This window comes from Pararge aegeria, chromosome 8, assembly GCF_905163445.1.
Source record: "Pararge aegeria chromosome 8, ilParAegt1.1, whole genome shotgun sequence".
NCBI lineage: Eukaryota > Metazoa > Arthropoda > Insecta > Lepidoptera > Nymphalidae > Pararge > Pararge aegeria.
In genome coordinates this window covers 843102-864455 of record NC_053187.1, presented here as the reverse complement: position 1 = coordinate 864455, position 21354 = coordinate 843102, and the positions used below count along the sequence as shown (strand labels likewise).

Below are 21354 nucleotides of genomic sequence, written 5' to 3'. Positions count from 1 at the left end.
TAAATGTATTTTTGTATAGAAGCTGTCCACACGGACGCATCGCTCACTCAAGTAGGAGAGAGACAGATGTCGAACGTGAAGGCCGACTGTGCCTCTTTGTCGCTCGTTCCGCGCTCTCGCTTGCACTTCAAGCCTTGAATGGAACGCCTCAGAGCGAGGTAACGCCGAATACGTCATGTTTTTTCGTGCGTGCCACCGGCTCCGTTTCGTGTAGCGTTGCTCCAGTTCGTGATTAATCTAGTCCAGGGCAAAACAAGTGACTCCTTTATGTTAGGGTCGATAGATTTGCATGTACCGGAAGGCTATGCCAGTGCGCGTCGTCGTCATTTGTTTGCTTTACCATGCTGCAGAACTAAATTGACTACGCACGCCCCAATGACTCGTGCGCTACGCTTGCTCAATGAACTAACTCATAGTGATTCGGAACTGGACATATTTCACACCCCGCCGCTTGAGCTCCAAAAGCAAATTAAAATGTTGTTAGAGAGTAGGTAATCTAAGATATTAATAATATGTTTGAATGTTTTGTTTTTATTATTATTTTGAATTCGAATTTTTGGTTATTGTTATTATTATTGTTTTTATTTTATTGTATTTTTAATTTTTAATGTTATGTAGCTTATTTTTATGTTTTTATTTAATTTGTTGTAATTATTACTCGTTCATACATTCTTTTAATAGCCCCGAGGAGACGAATTGGTCAACTGTAATGTCTTCACGGGGTGCGTTGCTAAATAAATAAATAAACATTTCATTGGGAGTAACCCCGTAAAAGTATGAAATCAAAAGAAGAATATTAATTTTTCCCTACAAACGAATTTGAAAACATGCAACAGTGTTTACTTTTGACAACCCTGTTTAAGATAAAGGACTGACACGCGCATAGTATCTGCGCTACGCGACGCGTACCTAATAAAGTGAGTCACTAGATTTTAATTTTGCATGTGATTTTAGGCAGTATCTGATTTCTTTCAGTAAAAACTGTGACGGTGGTTTACTCAAAAACTATTAGGTTTTTGGTTTTACAGATAAGTCTCTGAGACAGTACATAATGTACCTCTAAAGCCTGTGTAGTATTATTTCGGTTTTCATTTACACGTTGTATATTGCTAGCGAAGTCAATAGCAGGTAATCAGTGCCGATTTTGTCGTACGTACATAAATCTCACTAAATTTAATACAGATATTAAAAAACTGCCATTCTTTTCCTCAAAGAATATAGCGAAAGTATGGGACCACTTTTCTAATTGTCAATTTAGATCAATTGAGAGATAATAGATAGATAGGAGAATTGACGGAACAAGGAGTGATATTGTGAAAAGCCATACTGTGAGCATCAACCTGAGGTGCAGGTGTTAAGCCTCAAGTGCCTATAATTACACTGGTAACCATACCACGCGAAAGTAAGGACTACTAAGCCGGAAGGTACTTAGCCGGATGAGATCTACCACCAAAAGCTCATCAACAACACACACACACGCACCCAAGCACATACATTTGCACACTTATGAACACACGCACACACTTACGCACACTCACACCCACTCACGCTCATTCATGCTGTTGTGAATATCGTAACTGATTATTTTGTATATGTTGTACTTGCACCGATTGCTTTATTGTCACAGTTTATATATGTAATCTAGATTTGGCCTTATTTTAGTAATAAGATAAACCCTTAACCAAAATAGTTTGTAACGCTGTTGGATTACTAATAAATAAATCAATCAATATCAACCGTTTACCACCCAACTTCAGGTCACGGGTCCCCTCTCAGAGTTAGAAGGGTTAAGGCCATAGTCTACCAAGCTACTGGCCAAGTGCGGATTGGCAGACTTCTTATACGTTTGGGAACTTCTGGGAAACACTTAGGTATGCAGGTATCCTCACGAGGTTTTCCTTCCCCGTTAAAGAAAGTGACATTTAAATTGCCTTAATTATACCGCAATGACTCCGAAAATTTTGTGGTGCCTGGGATCGAACTCCGTCCCCCGAAAGGGAGCCGAAGTCCTAACCACTCGGCTATCACCACTTTGTACAAAGAGCACTAATATTTTACACTAGCTAAAGCCCGCGACTTCGTCTGCGTTTGTTTTTGTTTTTCGAAAGACATGTGGCATTCGATATAGGTGTAATTCTACGCACTTTAAGGATAGCTAAACCTTAAATGACGGGTTGGCTGCCGCGGCTGAGGAGTTGTGTCCTCTATCTTCAATCACATTCATCAGATCTACAAAAAATTGGACAAAATTACAACAGACATTACAACCTCTAAAGTAAAAAAGTAATTATTTAAATCGGTTATCATTTGACGGCGTTATGGTGTAAAATCGTCACTTTCGCCCCCTCTCCCAAAAGAACTGAGCTTAATTTTGGGATAAAAAGCATCCTATATTAATTCTCATACCGTCAGGAATATGTGTACAAAGTTTCATGATGATCGGTTCAGTTGTTTTTGCGAGAAAGCGTAACAAACAACCTTACATTCACATTTATAATATTAGTAGGGATAGGGATAGGGATAATACATATTTTACATTATACATTTGGCGGCACTGACCTTATAAGTACGTCAGTGTTTAGTTTGCCACTGACCTAATGAGAAATTTAGCGGTTTCTTTTATTACACTACAGTTACTACTGTACTGATTGCAATCTTACCTGGTGGTAAGTGCTGTTAGGTAGTATAGCAGTTATATGTATATCCCTAATCGCTTTCTACGCGACATAATACCGGAACGCTAAATCGCTTAGCGACACGTCCTTGCACATCGACGCGACGGCCGATTGGCGCAGTGGGTAGCGACTCTGCTTTCTAAGTCCAAGGCCGTGGGTTCGATTCCCGCAACTGAAAAATGTTTGAGTGCTGAACATGAATGTGTTTGTTTATAACATTGTTTATATGTATATTATAAGTATTTATGTATATTATTCATTTAAATATTCATCTGTCATCTTAGTTCCCATAACACAAGCTACGCTTACTTGCTATTATAGTATTAAGGACTACGTCAACGATAAAAATGCGTGGATTTAAATTATTGATCTAACCAGGTTGCTTCTTTAATAGTTTTAAATTGTCATGTGAGATGGTAGTAACAAAAACAACCGGCTATGTTTGTTGTGGGCTTCTTCTTAGACCAGGGTGCGTTTGGAACCCTCGTAGCTTTAGTTTTAAGTTGTCGAATTCAGTTATTTCCATCAACTCAATTTCATATTTTACGTCTAATGTACGCATCAAAAGTGTAAGTATTTGAATAAAGAAATATTTGACTTTGACTTTTGACTTTAATGTGTGTATTGACGTAATATGTTTATTTATTATTTATTATTATCGGTGGGGTAGTAACTTATCACGGCCGAAGCCTCTCATCAGACGACCAGATAAAATTCGGAAATAATGTTAACGCTATTTTTTTTCTAGGTACACCAGACATGTGAGGATCTGCTTATACACTGCACCTTCAACCGGAGTCCAAAGAGCTGTAGCGAGATGTTTAATCTGATAAAGACTTACGACGGTCACTGCTGCACTTTCAACTATGCGGCACTCGACGAGGGAAACCTAGAGTATTGTTTCCTTTTTATTTCCAAGTAGCAGTAATCCTCTTTGAAAGAAAATTTTTCAAAGGCTTCCCGTTCACCTGAAAGCAATTTATCTTTTCATTTATAGCATTCCAATGTATCAGCATTAATTTTCTTATTTTCATTGAAAACAATAATATAGTGTTGTTTGAGATAATTAATATTCCTAGGAAATCTATTTATAGACCTTCACTGTCATGAAATGGTACAGTATATTTTTTCTTAGATGTCCTATATTGTAAATCATTCTTTTGTGACTTTTCAGTATAAAGATTATTTCGAAATTGTTAAGAAGACAATAAAAACACACAGACATAAAGAAAAACTATACGTATATTTTTAAAACATATTTTACATTGTGAGAGTTAAGCTTAATTTGCTATACGCAATTTCGCTCCGACACCGGAGCATCCTCAGGAGTTGTTGACTTCACAATGAAGAATTGTTAAAATCAATAATTGTAAAGTTAACCGATGATTTTTTTGGTGTGGAGTATAAAGATTGAAGAAATTGTGAATTACACCACACAGATTCCGATGCTTTTCGCGGAGTATAGCAAATGAAGCTTAATTTTCATAATATATCATGGAATTCCGCAAAGTAATGCGAATAAAAGCATGCTTCTATCCAATAAACATATGTTAAACTAAAGAGTAATGAAAAAGTTATTTACATTATAAGAAGCGTAAGAAAAAATTAAAGCGAGCTCCTACCCAATGGTAGGAGTTTGACTTCACTTTCGGGGGCCCAGTTTGAACCCTAGCACGCACCTCTAACTTTTCTAAAGTGATGTAAGTATTAAGTAATTAAAATATCACTTGCTTCAACGGTGAAGGAAAACATCGTGAGGAAACCTGCATGCATGAGAGTTCTACATTAAGTTCTCAAAGGTGTGTGGAGTCTACCAATCCGCACCGGACCATCATGGTGGACTACGACCTTAAAACCCCTTCTCATTGTGGACCCGTGCTCTTTAGTGGGCCGGTAAAGGGTTGATGTGATGAAGAAAAAATAGATTTTGTCGATAACCATTCGATATAATGATGCCTCTAATAACAGCTAGGTATTTGGTTTTTTCTGTTAAAGTGTGTAAGATTTTCAGAAGCAACCCGGAGTTATGAACTTAATAATGTCAACATACAAGCCTTAAAAAGCACGTTAAGCCATTCTAGTTGACGGCCGATTGGCGCAGAGGGCAGCGACCCTGCTTCAATAGTCCAAGGCTTCGGGTTCGATTCCCACAAGTGTAAAATACTACCAAATCTGAAAAACTGAAAAACCACTCATGCTCATCACGCGAACGCGTGATGAGCATGAGTGGTTTTTCAGTGTCTGGGTGTTGATATGTACATTAAAAGTATTTATGTATATTATTCATAAAAATATTCATCAGTCATCTCAGTACCCATAACAAAAGCTACGCTTACTTTGGGGCTAGATGGCGATGTGCGTACTGTCATAGTATATTTATTAATTTATTTATTAGCTAAAGCCAACCGCATTTAAAGCACGGTGGGTTTATGCTCTAAAATCTTTTCTCCTATGGGAATGGAGGCGTGGGCACACGCACCTCAGTTGGACGCTAATGGGCTGTCATTATCAATGGTTATGCTTTAAAAACACCAAGTACAAAACTAAAGGCGTTTTTAGACTTCAAGGACACAAAAAAGGCTTTTCTATTCTGACACAAAAAAAGGCTTTTCTGTACGTCCAAAAATTTGTGTGCAGTTGAGATAAGATGACACAATTACGTAAGCCTATACGCATACTTACTTTGTGTCAGGGGTAAATATAAAACCAGCTAGCGAGTTGGACTCGCGCACGAATGGTTCCGTACCCATTTCCTATAACAACGGAAAAAAAACCATGTCTGCTGTATGGGATGAATATTTATTTTATTCGGTTTTTTTTTGTATTTGCTTATATAGCGGCAACAGAAATAAACCTCTGAGGATTTCAACTATATAACCACCGCAGGTACAGCCTAGTGACAGACGAACATACAATAACAAAAAAGACGGACGGACAGCGGAGTCTTAGTAATAAGATTCAACCCTTTGGGTACGGAGCCCTAAACTTGTATGATTCCGATCAGTTTAAGTGGAGCCGAATTTACTCAAACTGTACGGAATCATTAATTTTCTGTGTTTATTTCAGTGATATCACAGACGATGAAGACGTAGAGTACTATGTAGACCCCAGCGGTATTGATCTAAAGACAAGTGGTATGGTCGTCACGTCTGAGTCTGGCAGGTAAATATAAATAAAAAAGCAGTAGCCACGTTATAAAGTATTTTTTAAAAGAACAATAAAGAAAACTGTTAGAAGCCCACAAACATATATATTTGCGCCATCTGAGTTTCAATAACTGAAGTGTAAAATTTATGCACCCAAATTTATACCAAAAATATCAATGCCATGAATATTCGCCGTAAATCCATACTATTTTGGATACAGTGAAGCGTGCAAAAGAGATTAAGGGGGTATCGAGTTCATAAGCTAGCATGCCTCCGCTAAATTAGAATATTACGACCAACGTTTGCCAGCCTAAAATGTGTAAATGTGTCGAATGACCATTTTCAGCCCTTGCAGGAGTTTGAACTGTAAAGTATCCGACATCCAACCTAAATGATGAATAAAATAAAATAAAAAAAAACTTTAATTATACCATGGTCGTAAAATACAGAAAAAACAAGAAGAACATAAACATTTATAGAAAAATAAGTAGAAGTTAATTGGCCACCAAGTACCCTTAATGGGTAAAGGCCATATACAAACATACAACTACATTTACAGTACTATATCTATACTATTGTCTATTACCTACCATAGATATATAACGTATTTAAATCATTATTAACACTTTAATTTTATTAAATGAACATAAACAACGAATTCTTTTAATGTTAAAAACGCGAAATTCTGTTTCACCCTCGACGGGATTCTTAAAATTTATTACGAAAAACAAAACGAAAGTTGGACTTGCCACTTGTTGGTGTAACTCATAAAGCTTTCCATGTAAATGCTAAAAAGCTTTCCCGCAAATTTTTACAATTGATAAATTTTTATAACAGGTTCTTAGATTTACATATTTATGATCAGAATAATAAGCATTATCGTCATACCCATTGATACTATATTGAGGGAGTTGTGAAAAGATATGTGAACCACTATTTAGTGCCAGCGACCATCTTGGACCGATTTTCGTCAAGAACCATGCCAACTAGTTCCCTATTCAGACAAAAAAACAAAATTAAAACCATCAGGTTTATACATTCGTGCGCTACGCAGTGCTATACACATATACACACAGACACGTCAAACTCACCTCGTCGTTTTTGCGTCAAGGGTTAAAAAGCTTTTAAACGTTAATTTAATATGTTACTTTTAATTTTGTAAGCTCATTGAGTATAAAGGTCAAAAATATCGATATGACTTAATACACACTTCACGTCGAGCCCTGGTGGGGTGGGGTATTAAAAGTATGGGGAAAAATATCAGTAGTTGTCGGTACGTGAATAATCTCGCTTTGAATCGCTTGTGATTATGTTGTTTTTATTTATTCGTAATTAGAATAATAAGCAGTATGCCAGCCTTTGAACTTGACATGCCCGGCTTTGTATGTAAATTTCAAGTTACTGCGGTCTAAGGCTTAACAGGAAGGGCATATAATTTTTATTGTTAAAGATATCAAAGCTTTATGCAGATTTCACAGAATAAAATATAATGTATAATGGTTAAATATCATTTAATTAATTAACTTGACGAAAATTAGTGCTTCCGATTTCACAATGTGTAATGTAAATGTTTAGGATTACTTAAACAACAAAAAAGCTTGGGTGTGAATTGCTCTAACTTAAACTATCCTCTATACTACGCTATGGCTTAGTACATATTTACTGTGAGATGGTGATTTAATTTAATTTAATTTATTTATTTGGGTTCACAAACAACAACACAGTATCACATTACACAATGGTATACATAGTACAAATAATTACTCACTGCGGCGTCAACTGCGTAAACCACATATTACAAGACATATTTGTTAATGGGGCTTATTCAAAAGCTAATAAAACATTATTGTTGCAACAATTTCTACAAAAATACAAACAAAAAAAAATATAAGAAGGAGATCTGTAATTATTTATCAATATCTTGTGATCGCAAAACTTTGTCTGTAACAGTAATTGACTATCGCCCGGAATACTAGTATATAAATTTAATTTTAAGACTATTTTAAACGATCTATGACCAACTTCTTAAAGGCGCCTATTCGCGTAGAAAAAATGTCTAAATTATTAAAGTTCTCGTTATATGATTGTGTCATTCTAAATAATGGAGAACTCTTGCCTGCATTGGTGCGACACATAGTAGTAGCAAAAAGCTGATGCATTCGATTCTTTCGTATTGGAGTTCTAAATGGTATTCTATAACAAAGTTTTCGGGTTAAGGTAATAAAGTCATATTTATTATGACACAAGTCATATAAGAGCATCGCTTCCAGTTGTTTTCGTCTAGACTTAAGGTCAAGTAGGTTATACTTTTTAAGCAGTTGGTCATACGAGAGGTAACTCTTAGTACATTTGTAATGCAATCTGCGTAAAAAATTTTTTTGTACAGTCTCAAGGCTCTTATTATACTTGTCATAATAAGGGTTCCAGATACAAACGGCGTATTCTATTTGTGAACGTACTAATGTCTTATACAGGTGTATATACGTTGTGGCTCGTTTAAAATTATTACTAGCTCTCATTATAAAACCGTACATTTTATAAGCTTTATTTATAATATTTATGACATGTGAATCTAGGTGTAGTTTACTGTCCAAGGTTATTCCTAGGTCTTTAATTCAATCAACTTTTTCCAGACTAACTCCACAAAGTAAATACGTAAAATTGCTACTAGTATTTTTTTTAGTAAAAGTTATTTGTTTACATTTGTTCAGGCTTAAATTTAATTTATTGTCTGTACAATATGCTGTGAATCTATTAAGATCGGCTTGAAGAAGGCTATGATCCTCTGTCATTTCAATAGTTTTAAATATTTTAAGGTCATCTGCGTAAAGGAGTATTTTACTGTTTTTGAAACATTTATGTATATCATTTATAAATATAATAAATAAAAGAGGCCCAAGAATAGACCCTTGTGGAACACCAGAAGTTATCACAGCCGTCTTCGAGACATGACCATTAACAAAAACTTTCTGACTGCGATTTCTTACGTACGATCTGAACCATCGCCACAGATCACCACGTATACCGTTATAGGCCAATTTTTCCAATAAGCGTTTATGATCCACCCTATCTAAGGCTTTTTGGAAGTTTTTATAAATGGCATCTGTCTGTTTATTATTATCTAAATTTTCAAATAATTGTGTTGTAAACACAAGAAGGTTAGTAACTGTGGAACGTTTTTGTACAAATCCATGTTGTTGTGGAATAATGATATTGTGTAGTATAGGATAAATTTAATCATGTACAATTCGTTCAAAAAGTTTAGACAGCACAGGTAATATAGAAATCGGTCGGTAGTTTTCTACATTCCTTTTTGATCCCCCTTTATGTACGGGCACTATACGTGCTATTTTCAATTTTTTTGGGAAAATGCCTTGCTTCAGACACATGTTGTACAAGCTATGAAGCGGCTTGTAGATAGTTACAGCTGTAGACTTGAAAAAAAGTGAAGGGATGTTATCCAAGCCCGGTCCTTTTGTAACATCTAGTGTATTTAAAGCTTTACGGACATTTTCAACAGTAATATTGATTTGACTAATAATGTCACATGCTTCTTCGACTTCACCTGCGTGCTCAATTTTCTCCATATTAAAATCATCATTTAGATCCGACGGTACAAACACGGAGCTAAAAAAATCAGAAAATAGATTACACACCTCGGACGGGTTATCAGCTGTAATATTTTTGTAAAATAACTACAAAAATATTACAGCTGATAGACAACAAAATAAATACCCGGCTAAGTTTGTTGTGATCTCTTCTTAGACCAGGGCGTCTTTGGAATCCTAGTAGCTTTAGGTTTAAGTTAGCGAACGAAGTTATCACCATCCCCTTACAATTGTGTAAAAATATATGTATGAAAGCTTCATAAGTGCCTATCATAGGCCTGCTTAAGTAAAGATACTTTGAATTTGAAATTTTGTATTTTCACGTTTTGCCCTATATAAATACATGGGTCAATCGGAGAGGTACCGAGGAGGTATCTGGGAGGTACCAATAAATAAAATGAATAATAAAATGTATAATAATTTCTATGAATAGTAATAATAGAAATGCCCGCGGCTTCGTTCGCTCGTAGTAGGTGCATATGAATTGTCTCATGTTCCTAGTGCTGCCCGATTCACTACTTTTACAAAAGTTGCATAGTGGAGGTCACTTGTTTACCCCATACATAATATGCGATGAGTTGACAACTTTTATTTCATGTTTTGTTAATGTACAATAAATTTGTTCATGTGAAGGGGAGAGCGCTGATGACTATAATAAGAGTATAATATTTATACTTAGTTTAGGCATCATTGGTCAAACCTACTATAAATGTTGTTATTGTTACGGAACAATATATTTTTTTTTTATTGTCGCTATCAAGTTATGCGTTTTGTACGAAAATGAGAAGTTGGCAATGTTGCGTAAGCCAGTGTTTTGGGAAATTGTTTTAATTTTTCCCCACTTTAAAAAGAAGACCATATTATCGTGAATTGTGAAATAATTCAGTGATCAGGTACGATGTCGCGTCGAAACTGATTTAGGTTAGGTTTAATATAACTGCCATACCCCTAACAGATTAGCCCGTTACTATCTCAGACTGCATCAATATTTACCGGCGGTTAAGGACTAGCACTTGTAGTGGATTTAAAAAAAAAAGTCATCATATCGATCCATCACCGGCCCACTACAGGGCACGGGTCTCCTCCCACAATGAGAATCGATTAAGGCCGTAAGCCGCTACGCTGGCCCAGTCCGATTTGGTGGACTCCACACACCTTTGAAAACATAATGTAGAACTCTCAGGCATGCAGGTTTCCTAAAGATCTTTAATAAATGTATAGATTAGTAATTCAGAAGGAATGCCATTCAAACTTACCGATTTTGTTTATTCCAGAGGATCAGGGTTAAGTGTAGTTTTCAACGTGGAGCCTAGTAACTACCCAAACTGGTCTATGACACCTTACCATGGAGCCAAGGTGTGTAAACCTTATTGAAAGTCACCAAATAATTCTTTGTAAAATCGACCTTCGTGGCGCAGTAGAGAGCGAATCTTATAAAGAATCTCTGTGGAAATTTATAATTATTAAGTTCTAAGTTCGAGCTTACTTGAAAAAAAAAAAAATAAGAAATCTGTACAGGGTTCCATTTTGAGTTTCGAAATTCGAAAACGTGATAATGGTTGAGTTTTTTTTTATTATAATAATGACCACCTGAGGATAGTTGAAAACTACAGCATATAAACAGAGCAACACTTCAAAGGGCATGCAAGGCGCACGTCCTGTAACATGCCTGCATCCATCAATTTGAGGCGTAGGTGTTAAGCTACATATGCCTGTAATTACACCTGCAACCACGCCGTTCAGACCGGAACAGAGTCTGAGTTAGCGGCAGAGTGAGGCATGGTGATAGTACTTCCTCGGACGAGCTCTGTCACAAAAAGCCACTACCAGATTAAAGTATGTTACCCAAAAGTGTTAGTCACCACCTGCTCTATATTCTTTTAATTTATAAACGAAATAAACATTTCGAATAGGGATTTCCAACCAGCATCTGCTAAATTCTTACTAGCTCATTGGCAGAATCTGCATTCTTCATCAGAACAGTTTTAAAACCAATTTTGTTTGCAATGTTTTCATTATATCTTTGTCACTAATATGTTGTTAATTTTTTAGTAGTTTGGCTGAAAATATGTTATTTTTAAGGTTAATAATGTATTCCAGATCCTCATCACAGATCCAACAGACTACCCAGAAATAACTGTGCTATACAAATACGTTATAATTGGTGAATCTTTAGACATCAAAGTTGAACCGAAGATATTTCAAAGCGACGATGATATCCGTCGAATGCCTGTGGAGAAGAGAGCGTGTATATTCCACGACGAATCAGCTTTAGTGCACTCTTATAGATACAGCACTGAGACGTGCGAAACCGAGTGCAAGATGAAGAACTATGCAGACCATTGCGGATGTATACCTTACAAGTACCCCAGTGGTTGGTATTCTATCGTCTTCACCATCAACCCATTCAACAATAGTCTATAACAGCACATTGCTAACGGTTAAATAGATTAAAATTACATTGTCCAATTTTATTAAACTTCGTTACGCTACGTTAAAATACGAACTTTATACCCTTTACAAAATAAGCCTGTAAAATAAATTCTTATTTTTCTGTTTGTTGGGGATTATCTTAAACTCAGCCTGTATTTGTCGGTTTTAGTTTTTATTTACTCATATAACAATACTAAAAAGATGAGTTATTTAATTTTTTTTTTAAATCCATCTTTCAGATAAGACGTCACGTATTTGTGATTTCGAGGACTTACCGTGCCTTAATAATTTGAGAGGTAAGTATCTTCTTAACTCCATTTTTATAAGAAAATATTTATGAATCTTAAGCTTAAAGTATTACAAACATTGTTTTGTTGTTCTTTATTAAAATCTCCAGCGCTTTGTCTAATTTAAGGAGTCCTTTACGGTTGTTTTGTACAAGAATAGCTTATTGTACTGAAATATTATATTATTTTTGGGTTACACGAGTGCATAATTTTTTTTTAAATAAAACTGTATTAACTGAGCATTGCGTTCGAAGATTAAGATCAAACTGAATACTATGACTTTTCGTTGGCTTGTTGACTGCTTTCCCCCGAGAGTTTGTTCAGTGATGATGATGATGATTTGTACGATCTCAGTTTGCCAAACTGTAAATAGAAATATTTCGAGGCAACTCAGAAAACTGATGACAGCAAGACACGGTTTCATAATACCTCCCTTCTGAATACAAAATGTGATTACACTGTTCCATATCTATGGATCACGTTACGTTCTTTTAAGACTGTAACTCATCACGCGTGGTAGAGAGGCGAGAGGCTGCAATCAGCCGCCATTGTCGGGTCATTTTGCTGCATCACATAATTGCGGACACGGATTCTAATAAAAAAATCGGCCGTTTTCACAGCGCAGCAAAGTTCCGATTATTTTAAGCGCCTACTCACTAACGGTTTAATTGTATCAGCTGACAGAACTGGTGTACGGAAGACATGCAATCCTGTTTGCTATATAGAGTGCAGAGACAAGAAATACAGTATAACAAGTGACGTCATGCCCCTTTTAGCAGACTTCTACCCACCGAATGTGACGTAAATATCAAATTAATTTAATTTATAATAATAATTTATTCACAAGAATGTAGGTACATACAGTTTAAAATGTAAAGTAATTATTATAAAAATGCTCTTAAATATTGATATAAATAAAGGGGTCGGAGCTGATCAAGTTCCTCCTATTTTTATCAAAAACTGTGCTAAGATTCTTGCGATTCCCCTTACTATCATATTTAACAGATCGCTATTTGAGGGGATTTTCCCTAAGATATGGAAAGTCGGTCTTATAGTACCTGTCTTTAAAGATGGAGATAGAAGGGATATCACAAAGTATCGGCCAATTTCTAAGCTGCCTATATTTTTCTAAAATTTTTGAGTCACTTGTTTGCCCTCACATTAACTGGCACATGAAGTCTATTTTAACTACAAGACAGCATGGCTTCTATAAACATAGATCTACATCATCGAATCTTGTTACTTATATTGATAATATATCATGTCATGTTGATAGAAATATACAAGTAGATGGACTATATACAGACTTCTCAAAACCGTTCGACCTAGTCGACCACGAACTTCTTATTAACAAGCTTAAATATTATGGTTTTATCGGAAATATTCTTAACTGGTTTGATTCTTACCTAAGAGATAGACATACGACAGTAGTTTTGGGAGGCTTTGAATCCTCTGTTTCTTATATAGCTCGCTCAGGAGTGCCCCAGGGATCCATCCTGGGTCCGGTGCTTTTTAATATATTCATCAATGACATAATACATTGTTTTAACTCTGAAGTTTTGCTTTACGCTGATGACTTGAAAGCGTTTAGAGTGATCAACTCTTTTAATGACTCCTACTTATTGCAGGATGATCTAAATTGTTTAACTCAGTGGTGCATCGCTAAAAAAATGGATCTAAATCATAAAAAATGCTATAGTGTTTCGTTTCATAGAAAAGTTCATCCTTTTCAATTCGTGTACAGTATAAATGGCCATGATGTTCAAAATGTAAATTGTGTTAGAGATTTAGGGATCACCATCGACCATAAACTCAGTTTCATTCCTCATATTGATAATATATGTAAAAGAGCATCAAAAATCACTGGGTTCATTAAGCTCCAAAGACTTTCGGAATTCGAACACCAAAATATTGTTATTTAACGCTCTTTCAAGGAGTCTCCTTGAGTATGGTTCAGTTGCTTGGAATCCTCATTATAATGTTCACTCAATGAGAATTGAACGAATCCAAAAGCGCTTCCTGCATTATGTAAGTTTTGGTGATAAGTTATGTAATATTAATTCTAGCTACTTTTCCAGACTGCGGCACTATAAGTTATTAACTCTATCTGATCGTAGAAAACTATTGGACCTTTGTTTTTTATATAGACTTTTTAATAATGCCCTAGATGCGTCTGATCTACTTTACAAAGTTTCTGTCAGAATCCCAAGGCCGTTCAGTCGTGTAAAAAATTATATGCCTTTTAAAGCTGCCGTCTCGAAAACAAATCTGGGGGTCTCAGCGCCTATTAATAGGTTGTTCACTTTGTATAACAGCATTAATAAAGTGCTTGACATAGACATAATAGGGGATAGTCTTCCTATATTTAAAAAAAAACTAAAGGACTACTTCCTATCGCAATACGGTGGTACTGTTTAAACTTAGTTATTATTTTTTTATTTTTTTTCCTTTACTCTTTTTTGTGTTAGTTTAGCTAGCTTATGTCTCTCTTAATCGTATTTCTCCTTCTAACTGACAATATAGTTTTTATTTGCAAGTTGTGGCAGTCTTTAAGTGGGTCTACAATATTACATTTATAAAGTCAAAGTCAAAGTCAAAGTCAAAAATATCTTTATTCAAGTAGGCCCACAGGTGGCACTTTTGATGCGTACATAAGAACCACACGGTAGTGAGATGATGGCGATAACCACATTCGTAAACTTAAAACTAAAGCTACGAGGGTTCCAAACGCGTCCTGGTCTAAGAAGAAGCCCACAACAAACTTAGCCGGGTGTTTTTTTTTTTGTTATCACCATCTCACAATGTCATTTTAAATTATTAGAAGAGCAACCTGATTAGAGCAATAATTTACACCCAAGCTTTTTTATCGTTTACGTAGTCCTTTATACTATAATAGGACTTTTCTATAAGCTTACGTTTAATACAAACTTTGAACTTTTTAAGAGACATCTCCAAGATGACAATTGGTAGTTTATTGTAGAATTGTATGCAATTTCCTTTAAACGAATTATGAATTTTATGTAACCTAGTATATTGCACTGCAAGTTTATTCTTACTTCTAATGTTTAAATTATTGCAGTCACATTTTTTCTTAAATTTAGAAATGTTTTTATGAACGTACATTAAATTTTCAAATATGTACTGACTATACACTGTCATTATTTTAAAATCTTTAAATTTATCTCTCAATGACACTCTCGGACCCATTTTGTAGATAGAACGAACAGCCCTCTTCTGCAGCACGAAAATAGTGCTAATATCAGCAGCATTACCCCAAAGTAAAATTCCATATGACATAATGCTGTGAAAGTAACTAAAATATACCAGTCTCGCAGTTTCTACGTCGGTCATATGGCGTATCTTCTTTACCGCATAGGCAGCAGAACTAAGCCTGTTCGATAAATTATTTACATGAGGGCCCCATTGAAGTTTAGAATCTAACGTTATTCCTAGAAAAACTGTCGTATCCTCCAGTTTCAGTTCCTCATTATTAAGTAGTACAGTGGTTTTCACGTGTTTAACATTAGGTAAAGTGAATTTATATGTTATTTCATTTTTTGTTTAGTTTTTAAGTGTTGTTGTTGTAACCTGTTGATTGTCCCTTAAATAAATAAATAAATAAATAAATAAATTATAATATTTATACAAACAAATACGTACCTCACAAATTATATTGGTGTGTATGTAATAAATATTTTTTACTACCATTATACATTATACATTATACTACAATAATACTTTGTATCACTCATGCGGGGAAAGTAGTATCTTGACGCTCGCTGTTGCGGTTGACAAAGAACCGTTTGCCCATTTTAAAATGTTAGTGCGACAAGTGCGCATTGTGAGTGCGACAAGTTTACTTGTTCTTTTTCAACCACAAGAGCGAGCGTACTACTTTCCCCGCATGAGTAATACAAAATAGTATGTGCAACAAGTGCGACATCGATTACACACTCAAGCGAATGACCGCACTCGCTTCTCTCGTGCGTTCAACTTCGCTTTTGTGGGCAATCTACAACTTGTCGCACTAGTTGCACAATATACTATTATTTATTAATAATAAATGCCCTTGGAATTTCCATCATTATAAAAAATAACAGAAATACCAATACGTACGTTACGGTTTTCACACATCCATCTCTTCTTTGATCTTCCTTTACCTCTTTGCCCTTCAACACACACTTTTAATATTATTCTGGGAACACTAATTTCTTCCCTCCGCACCATTGACCATGCTGGCCCATTACTCCTGATCTACTCTGTCACTGGCGCTTTACTTTAAAAAAAATTCAAAATTCATTTATTTCAAGTAGGTCTATAAGCACTTTTAAAACGCCAAGTCAGTCTGTTTGTAATAACTCTACCACCGGTTCGGAAGGCAGATTCCCCTAAGAAGAGCCGAGAAATTCAGCAGTTTTGCTCTTTTCCAACATAATTTTATAATCTTAAGAATTTTTCTGTTTTGTAAGAGATGAGTGCGGAGTGGCCTGCGTCAAAGCTGCCTTGTCGTTAAAACTTTTCCTTATACGAGTATATTATAGAAAGAACATGTCCTTTTCCATAAGAGCTTACCAAATTCCAAAGCCGTCTGCCCGCGGTTTAGCTCGTAACAATTTTCAATTTTCTTCCGGAAGCTTCTTAAGGAATCGGGATAAAAGATTGCCTATTTTTCAAAGAATACATGCATGCCAATTTTATCGAAATCCGTTCAGTCGTTTTCGCGTGATTGAGTTACATACTTTTTTTTATTTATTCATCCAATTCTGTCGCACCACACATCTTTTTAAGTGTTTCAGTTTTAAAAAGTGTGAATTATAATGTATTATTTCGTTTAACCTATCTAAATATACATCCTTCTTACAGAAAGAGTCTTACGCGAAGTACTAAGTAGAAGTAATTAGCGTTCATTCATATAAAAATACAAACACACTTTCTGTTCATAATATTTTATATTAGTTAATAAGTCAATAAGGCAATATTCTACTTATAATGAAAAACTGTAACGGGTCGTATTCTGTAAATTGAACACATCGAAATTGTTTTCGGAGGGTACTCTATAAACGGTACTAAGGCAAAAACTGTAATTTTGTGGATTTTTTTGGAGGGAACTCTATAAACGATGCTCAGGCCAGAACTTTCTTTTTTTTCTGCATGTTTGTTAGCTGTATCATGGCCGCACGCATACTGAATTTACTAAATTAATTCAAATAAAACTTTGCACGATTTGAGTTCATAATAACAATATGTTATGAATAATGGTTTACAAAAAATCTACAGCTAAAACGTATTATTGTTATTTGTAATATGTTTTATGCATATTACAGCTTACACAAACATAAGCGCGGGAGCCAGTGTTGTGGTGACCCCTGTGATTTAGTACTGAACACTCGCACATAAATCTATTATATCTAAACATTGATAACTTTTTTTAATACGAATTTATTTTATTATATTTAATAGAAACGAATAGCTGCGAAAGAGACTACAACATCGTATTGAATAATCATATACACATGATTTTTCCATACAATAATCAGAACAGTTGTACATATCAACAAATAATTATAGTTGCAGTATTTGAATTTGCCAGTCGGTCAGTCAATGTAAGAGTTTTATAAAATGCATAAGATATTAAGGCAACAATCGTCGTCGAAATCCTCTTCATACTTAATAATCGCTGACTGCATTGAAAATTAGTTTCAAGGAATTAGTTATGACACTTCAGTGTGAATTTGTATTTAATGTTTTAGATTTTAAAGTTTATTTTCCTGTGTTCATCAAATATCAAATTATTTCCCTATTTAGGTACTACTACGATCCTTGCCATAGTCACTGTTTCGTGCATACTTGACAACTTTATAACTGCATTACTTTGAAGTTTCTTTCCTTGAATTTCTTCACTGTGCTGCACTGCACTGTGTATTGCTTGTAACGATAAAAGTATATTTCTTAATTAGTTTTTTCTCGTCGGTTTATTGGAAAGCATATTCGATTGCAGATCACGGGGAGTTTTGAAATGAGCAGTAATTCAACCATTGCCACGGAGCTGCGCCTTGTGTGTAGATATACTTAAAGTATCCACGTGATTTAATATGAAATCATATGAATTACCTTGTAAAATGACACTCGCTGTATTCGTATTCGATTAGTTTCCACTGCTGCCATCTCTGGAAAAATCACAAGTCTTACCGATACACACACACAAACGCGCGCGCGCACACACACACACAAACGCGCGCGCGCACAAACACACACACACACACACACACACACACACACTCAACCACGCACATACACAAACCCAAACACGCGCGCAGTCATGCACCAAACAATCATGCCTACACACCCACCTCTAAAGTTTATATCCTTTCCTTAATTTTATTCTGCCTGTAAATTTATCAAATGTTAGTTATTACGACCATATATATAATAGGGAAGACACTGTCTATCCTTTATCACAATTTGAAATGTGTACTTTTCTTTTTGATAAATTAAAGATAAAAATATTACTTATGAAATTCTCTGCTTTGAAATTTGAGTTTTATGTATTTTCTAGAAAGGATCGTAACCTCAGCGAGCTGTCTTCGCTGCAAGTGTACTTCGCAAAATCTACCTGCAACTGCTACGACAGGATGCTCTTGATTGACTTCAATTATTTTGTAGGCGAGTCATTTTATTTAGTTTTAGACTAGTAACTTAGTCTGACTCAGTTTTACAAAAACGCGACGTACAATGCTACGTGGCTACTTTTGCATGCTCACTATCTTTTGCTATTTCTAAATAATATTCAACAAAACTAAAATAAAGACTACATAGTGTCCCAATATAATATTTTTTATTTAACATGCAATTTTATTAAGAAAACGTTTCTTCAAATTTGCGGTAGAAATAATGTCGTCATTGTTGGTTACTTATTCTTTCTACATATTGTGCGTCAATACAAAATGTACAAAATTCTTAAATTCAAGATTCTAAAATGTTTTATTCATATAGACCTTATTACAGGTGCTTATGAAGCGTTCATACATTCAACATGTTACACTAATGTTAGTGATGGTGAAACTTAAAACTAAAGCGCGGCCTGGTGTAACAAGAGCCCGCAACAAACTTAGCCAGTTAAAAAGAATAAGTAACCAAATTTAGTAAGAAATATGGTCAAGAATTACATACTTTTTATAGATTATGTAAAAAAATACTTTTAAACTCATTTTGGAATAGTCAACATCCTAAGATGTTATAGATAAGATGTGATGTTGAACATAGACATTGGAAGTACGTAACAAAGTTAATTAAAATATGTTTTCGTATGGAATGACATAATAATATCAATATAATAAATGGATTATTGTTTTCGCTTTCCAGCCACATATGGGGGTGTGTTTTCGCTGAGTTTCGGAGCCTCCATTATTACGTCTCTCGAATTAATGTACTTACTCCTATCGATGTTATTCAAGGTGATATGGAGATCTTTGATTAAGTCAAATAAAGTCGATACGAAGTACGTGTTTGTTTTTTATTAAGTTATTTTTTTAAATTACAATTTATCGTTACACCAACTTAAAGACAGCAGGAGGTTTTATGTTAGACTGTAAGTTTTTTTTTTTATTTTAGTTTTGAGATGTCTACTCCATAAGTTGACTAATTTTGTAAATGTGGTTGTTGTTTAAAAGGATACCCTCTCGTTGAATTAATTTTTTAAAGAGTTTGTTTAATTTTTTGTAAACACTAGGCCTGCTTACTACAAACATATATGTATCCATATTACACTCAATATTAAAATTTTAAAAACTCCGGATTTTCAATACATTATTCTTATAGTCAAGCCCTTTCATTTGATACTCATATTGAGGTAGTTGTGAAAAATATATAATCCGCCATTTCGTAGCGGCAGACTTTTTGGACCGATTTTCATCAAACATAGCTAAGGACACTCAGCCTTCAAACAATAAAAAAAGTGTGTTCGCGTAACCTTTAGGTACGCGCGGTTGAAGTACAACTTTTATTATTATTTATTGATGAAAGAGTATAATATTCCTGGGAACCATTTCATTTAATATTCACTATTTCATTTTATATTTAAAAATCATTAATATCACTTTCACGTTTTATAAATATATTCATTTGTTAAATTGAGAGTACAAAATTGAAGGTTAGATCAGCACATGTCAATATAACCTTATAATTGAATATTATAGAATGTCGCAATCGTCAGAAAATTTATTAATAATTTATTTATTGCTTTATAAATAAACAAGTAAATTTAGAGATTTTCAAAAAACGTTGCAATTTAAAATATTTTTTTCAAAACTGTTGAAATTTATGTTCAATTTGCTATTCACAATTGATCCGTTTGAAAATATTGGAAATAAATAATCCCAATTGATTATGACATTTACCACTAGCTAGCATATAAGTCAAGAAGCTTGGAGTATATGACATATACTTACGACCAATCCGAATTATTATTTTTAAATAGCTGAAACTACACAAATGTCTGACGTTTGTCGACGCCTGACGAAGCGCCTAACACGCGACGACGTCTGACGCGTTACTTCCGTCAGAAAAAAAATCCCTAGTCGCGCCCAAAGAAGTTTTACTTCAAAAAACAAAATTTTAATCGGTTCGCCCGTTCGGGAAATATGATTTCACACGCACACACTGACACGTCAAACTTCAACACATCACGTCGTTTTTGCGTCGGGGGTTTAAATGCGCTAATGTGTATATGGATAAGGGATATTCAAAAATTATATTTATAAAATCACATTAACAAATTAAAATGAATTTGCGACTTATCGCAAATCCTGTACTTGTCATCTTTGTTTTACAAACGTTCTATCAAATACCCAAGTTGTACAATTTTAGCCAAATTTGAGCTTTAACGCAATGCAAATAAGGTGAAGCGGTGATAGTCCAATGGGTAGGCTTTTGACTTCGCTTTCGTGGGGGCGATTTCGAATGCACGCACCTCTAACTTTTAAAATATCACTTGCTTCAAAGGTGACGGACAACATCGTGAGGGAACTTGAATACTTGCGAGTTATCCATAATGATCTCAAAGGTGTGTGAAGTCCACCAGTCCGCACTTGGCCAGCGTGGTGGACTACGGCCTTAACCCCATCTCATTGTGAGAGGGACACGTTTATTGATTTCGTTTACACTGATTTTCAAACATTTACCAACTTGAAAACGACTCTTCGATCGC

The 21354-nt window shown here is 34.9% G+C and overlaps 1 protein-coding gene across 1 annotated transcript in view; it reads left to right on the top strand.

The window, feature by feature from the left end:
• The window catches only part of LOC120625957 (sodium channel protein Nach-like), a 28799-nt gene extending 9017 nt beyond the window's left edge, over positions 1–19782 (top strand). The window contains exons 4-12 of the mRNA XM_039893237.1: positions 3424–3569; positions 5742–5837; positions 10704–10785; positions 11530–11803; positions 12102–12158; positions 12827–12950; positions 18706–18812; positions 19512–19647; positions 19761–19782. Of these exons, the coding sequence (XP_039749171.1) occupies positions 3424–3569; positions 5742–5837; positions 10704–10785; positions 11530–11803; positions 12102–12158; positions 12827–12950; positions 18706–18812; positions 19512–19647; positions 19761–19782 (1044 nt within the window). The remainder of the gene's footprint in view (positions 1–3423; positions 3570–5741; positions 5838–10703; positions 10786–11529; positions 11804–12101; positions 12159–12826; positions 12951–18705; positions 18813–19511; positions 19648–19760) is intronic.
• Positions 19783–21354: the final 1572 nt, after the last annotated feature.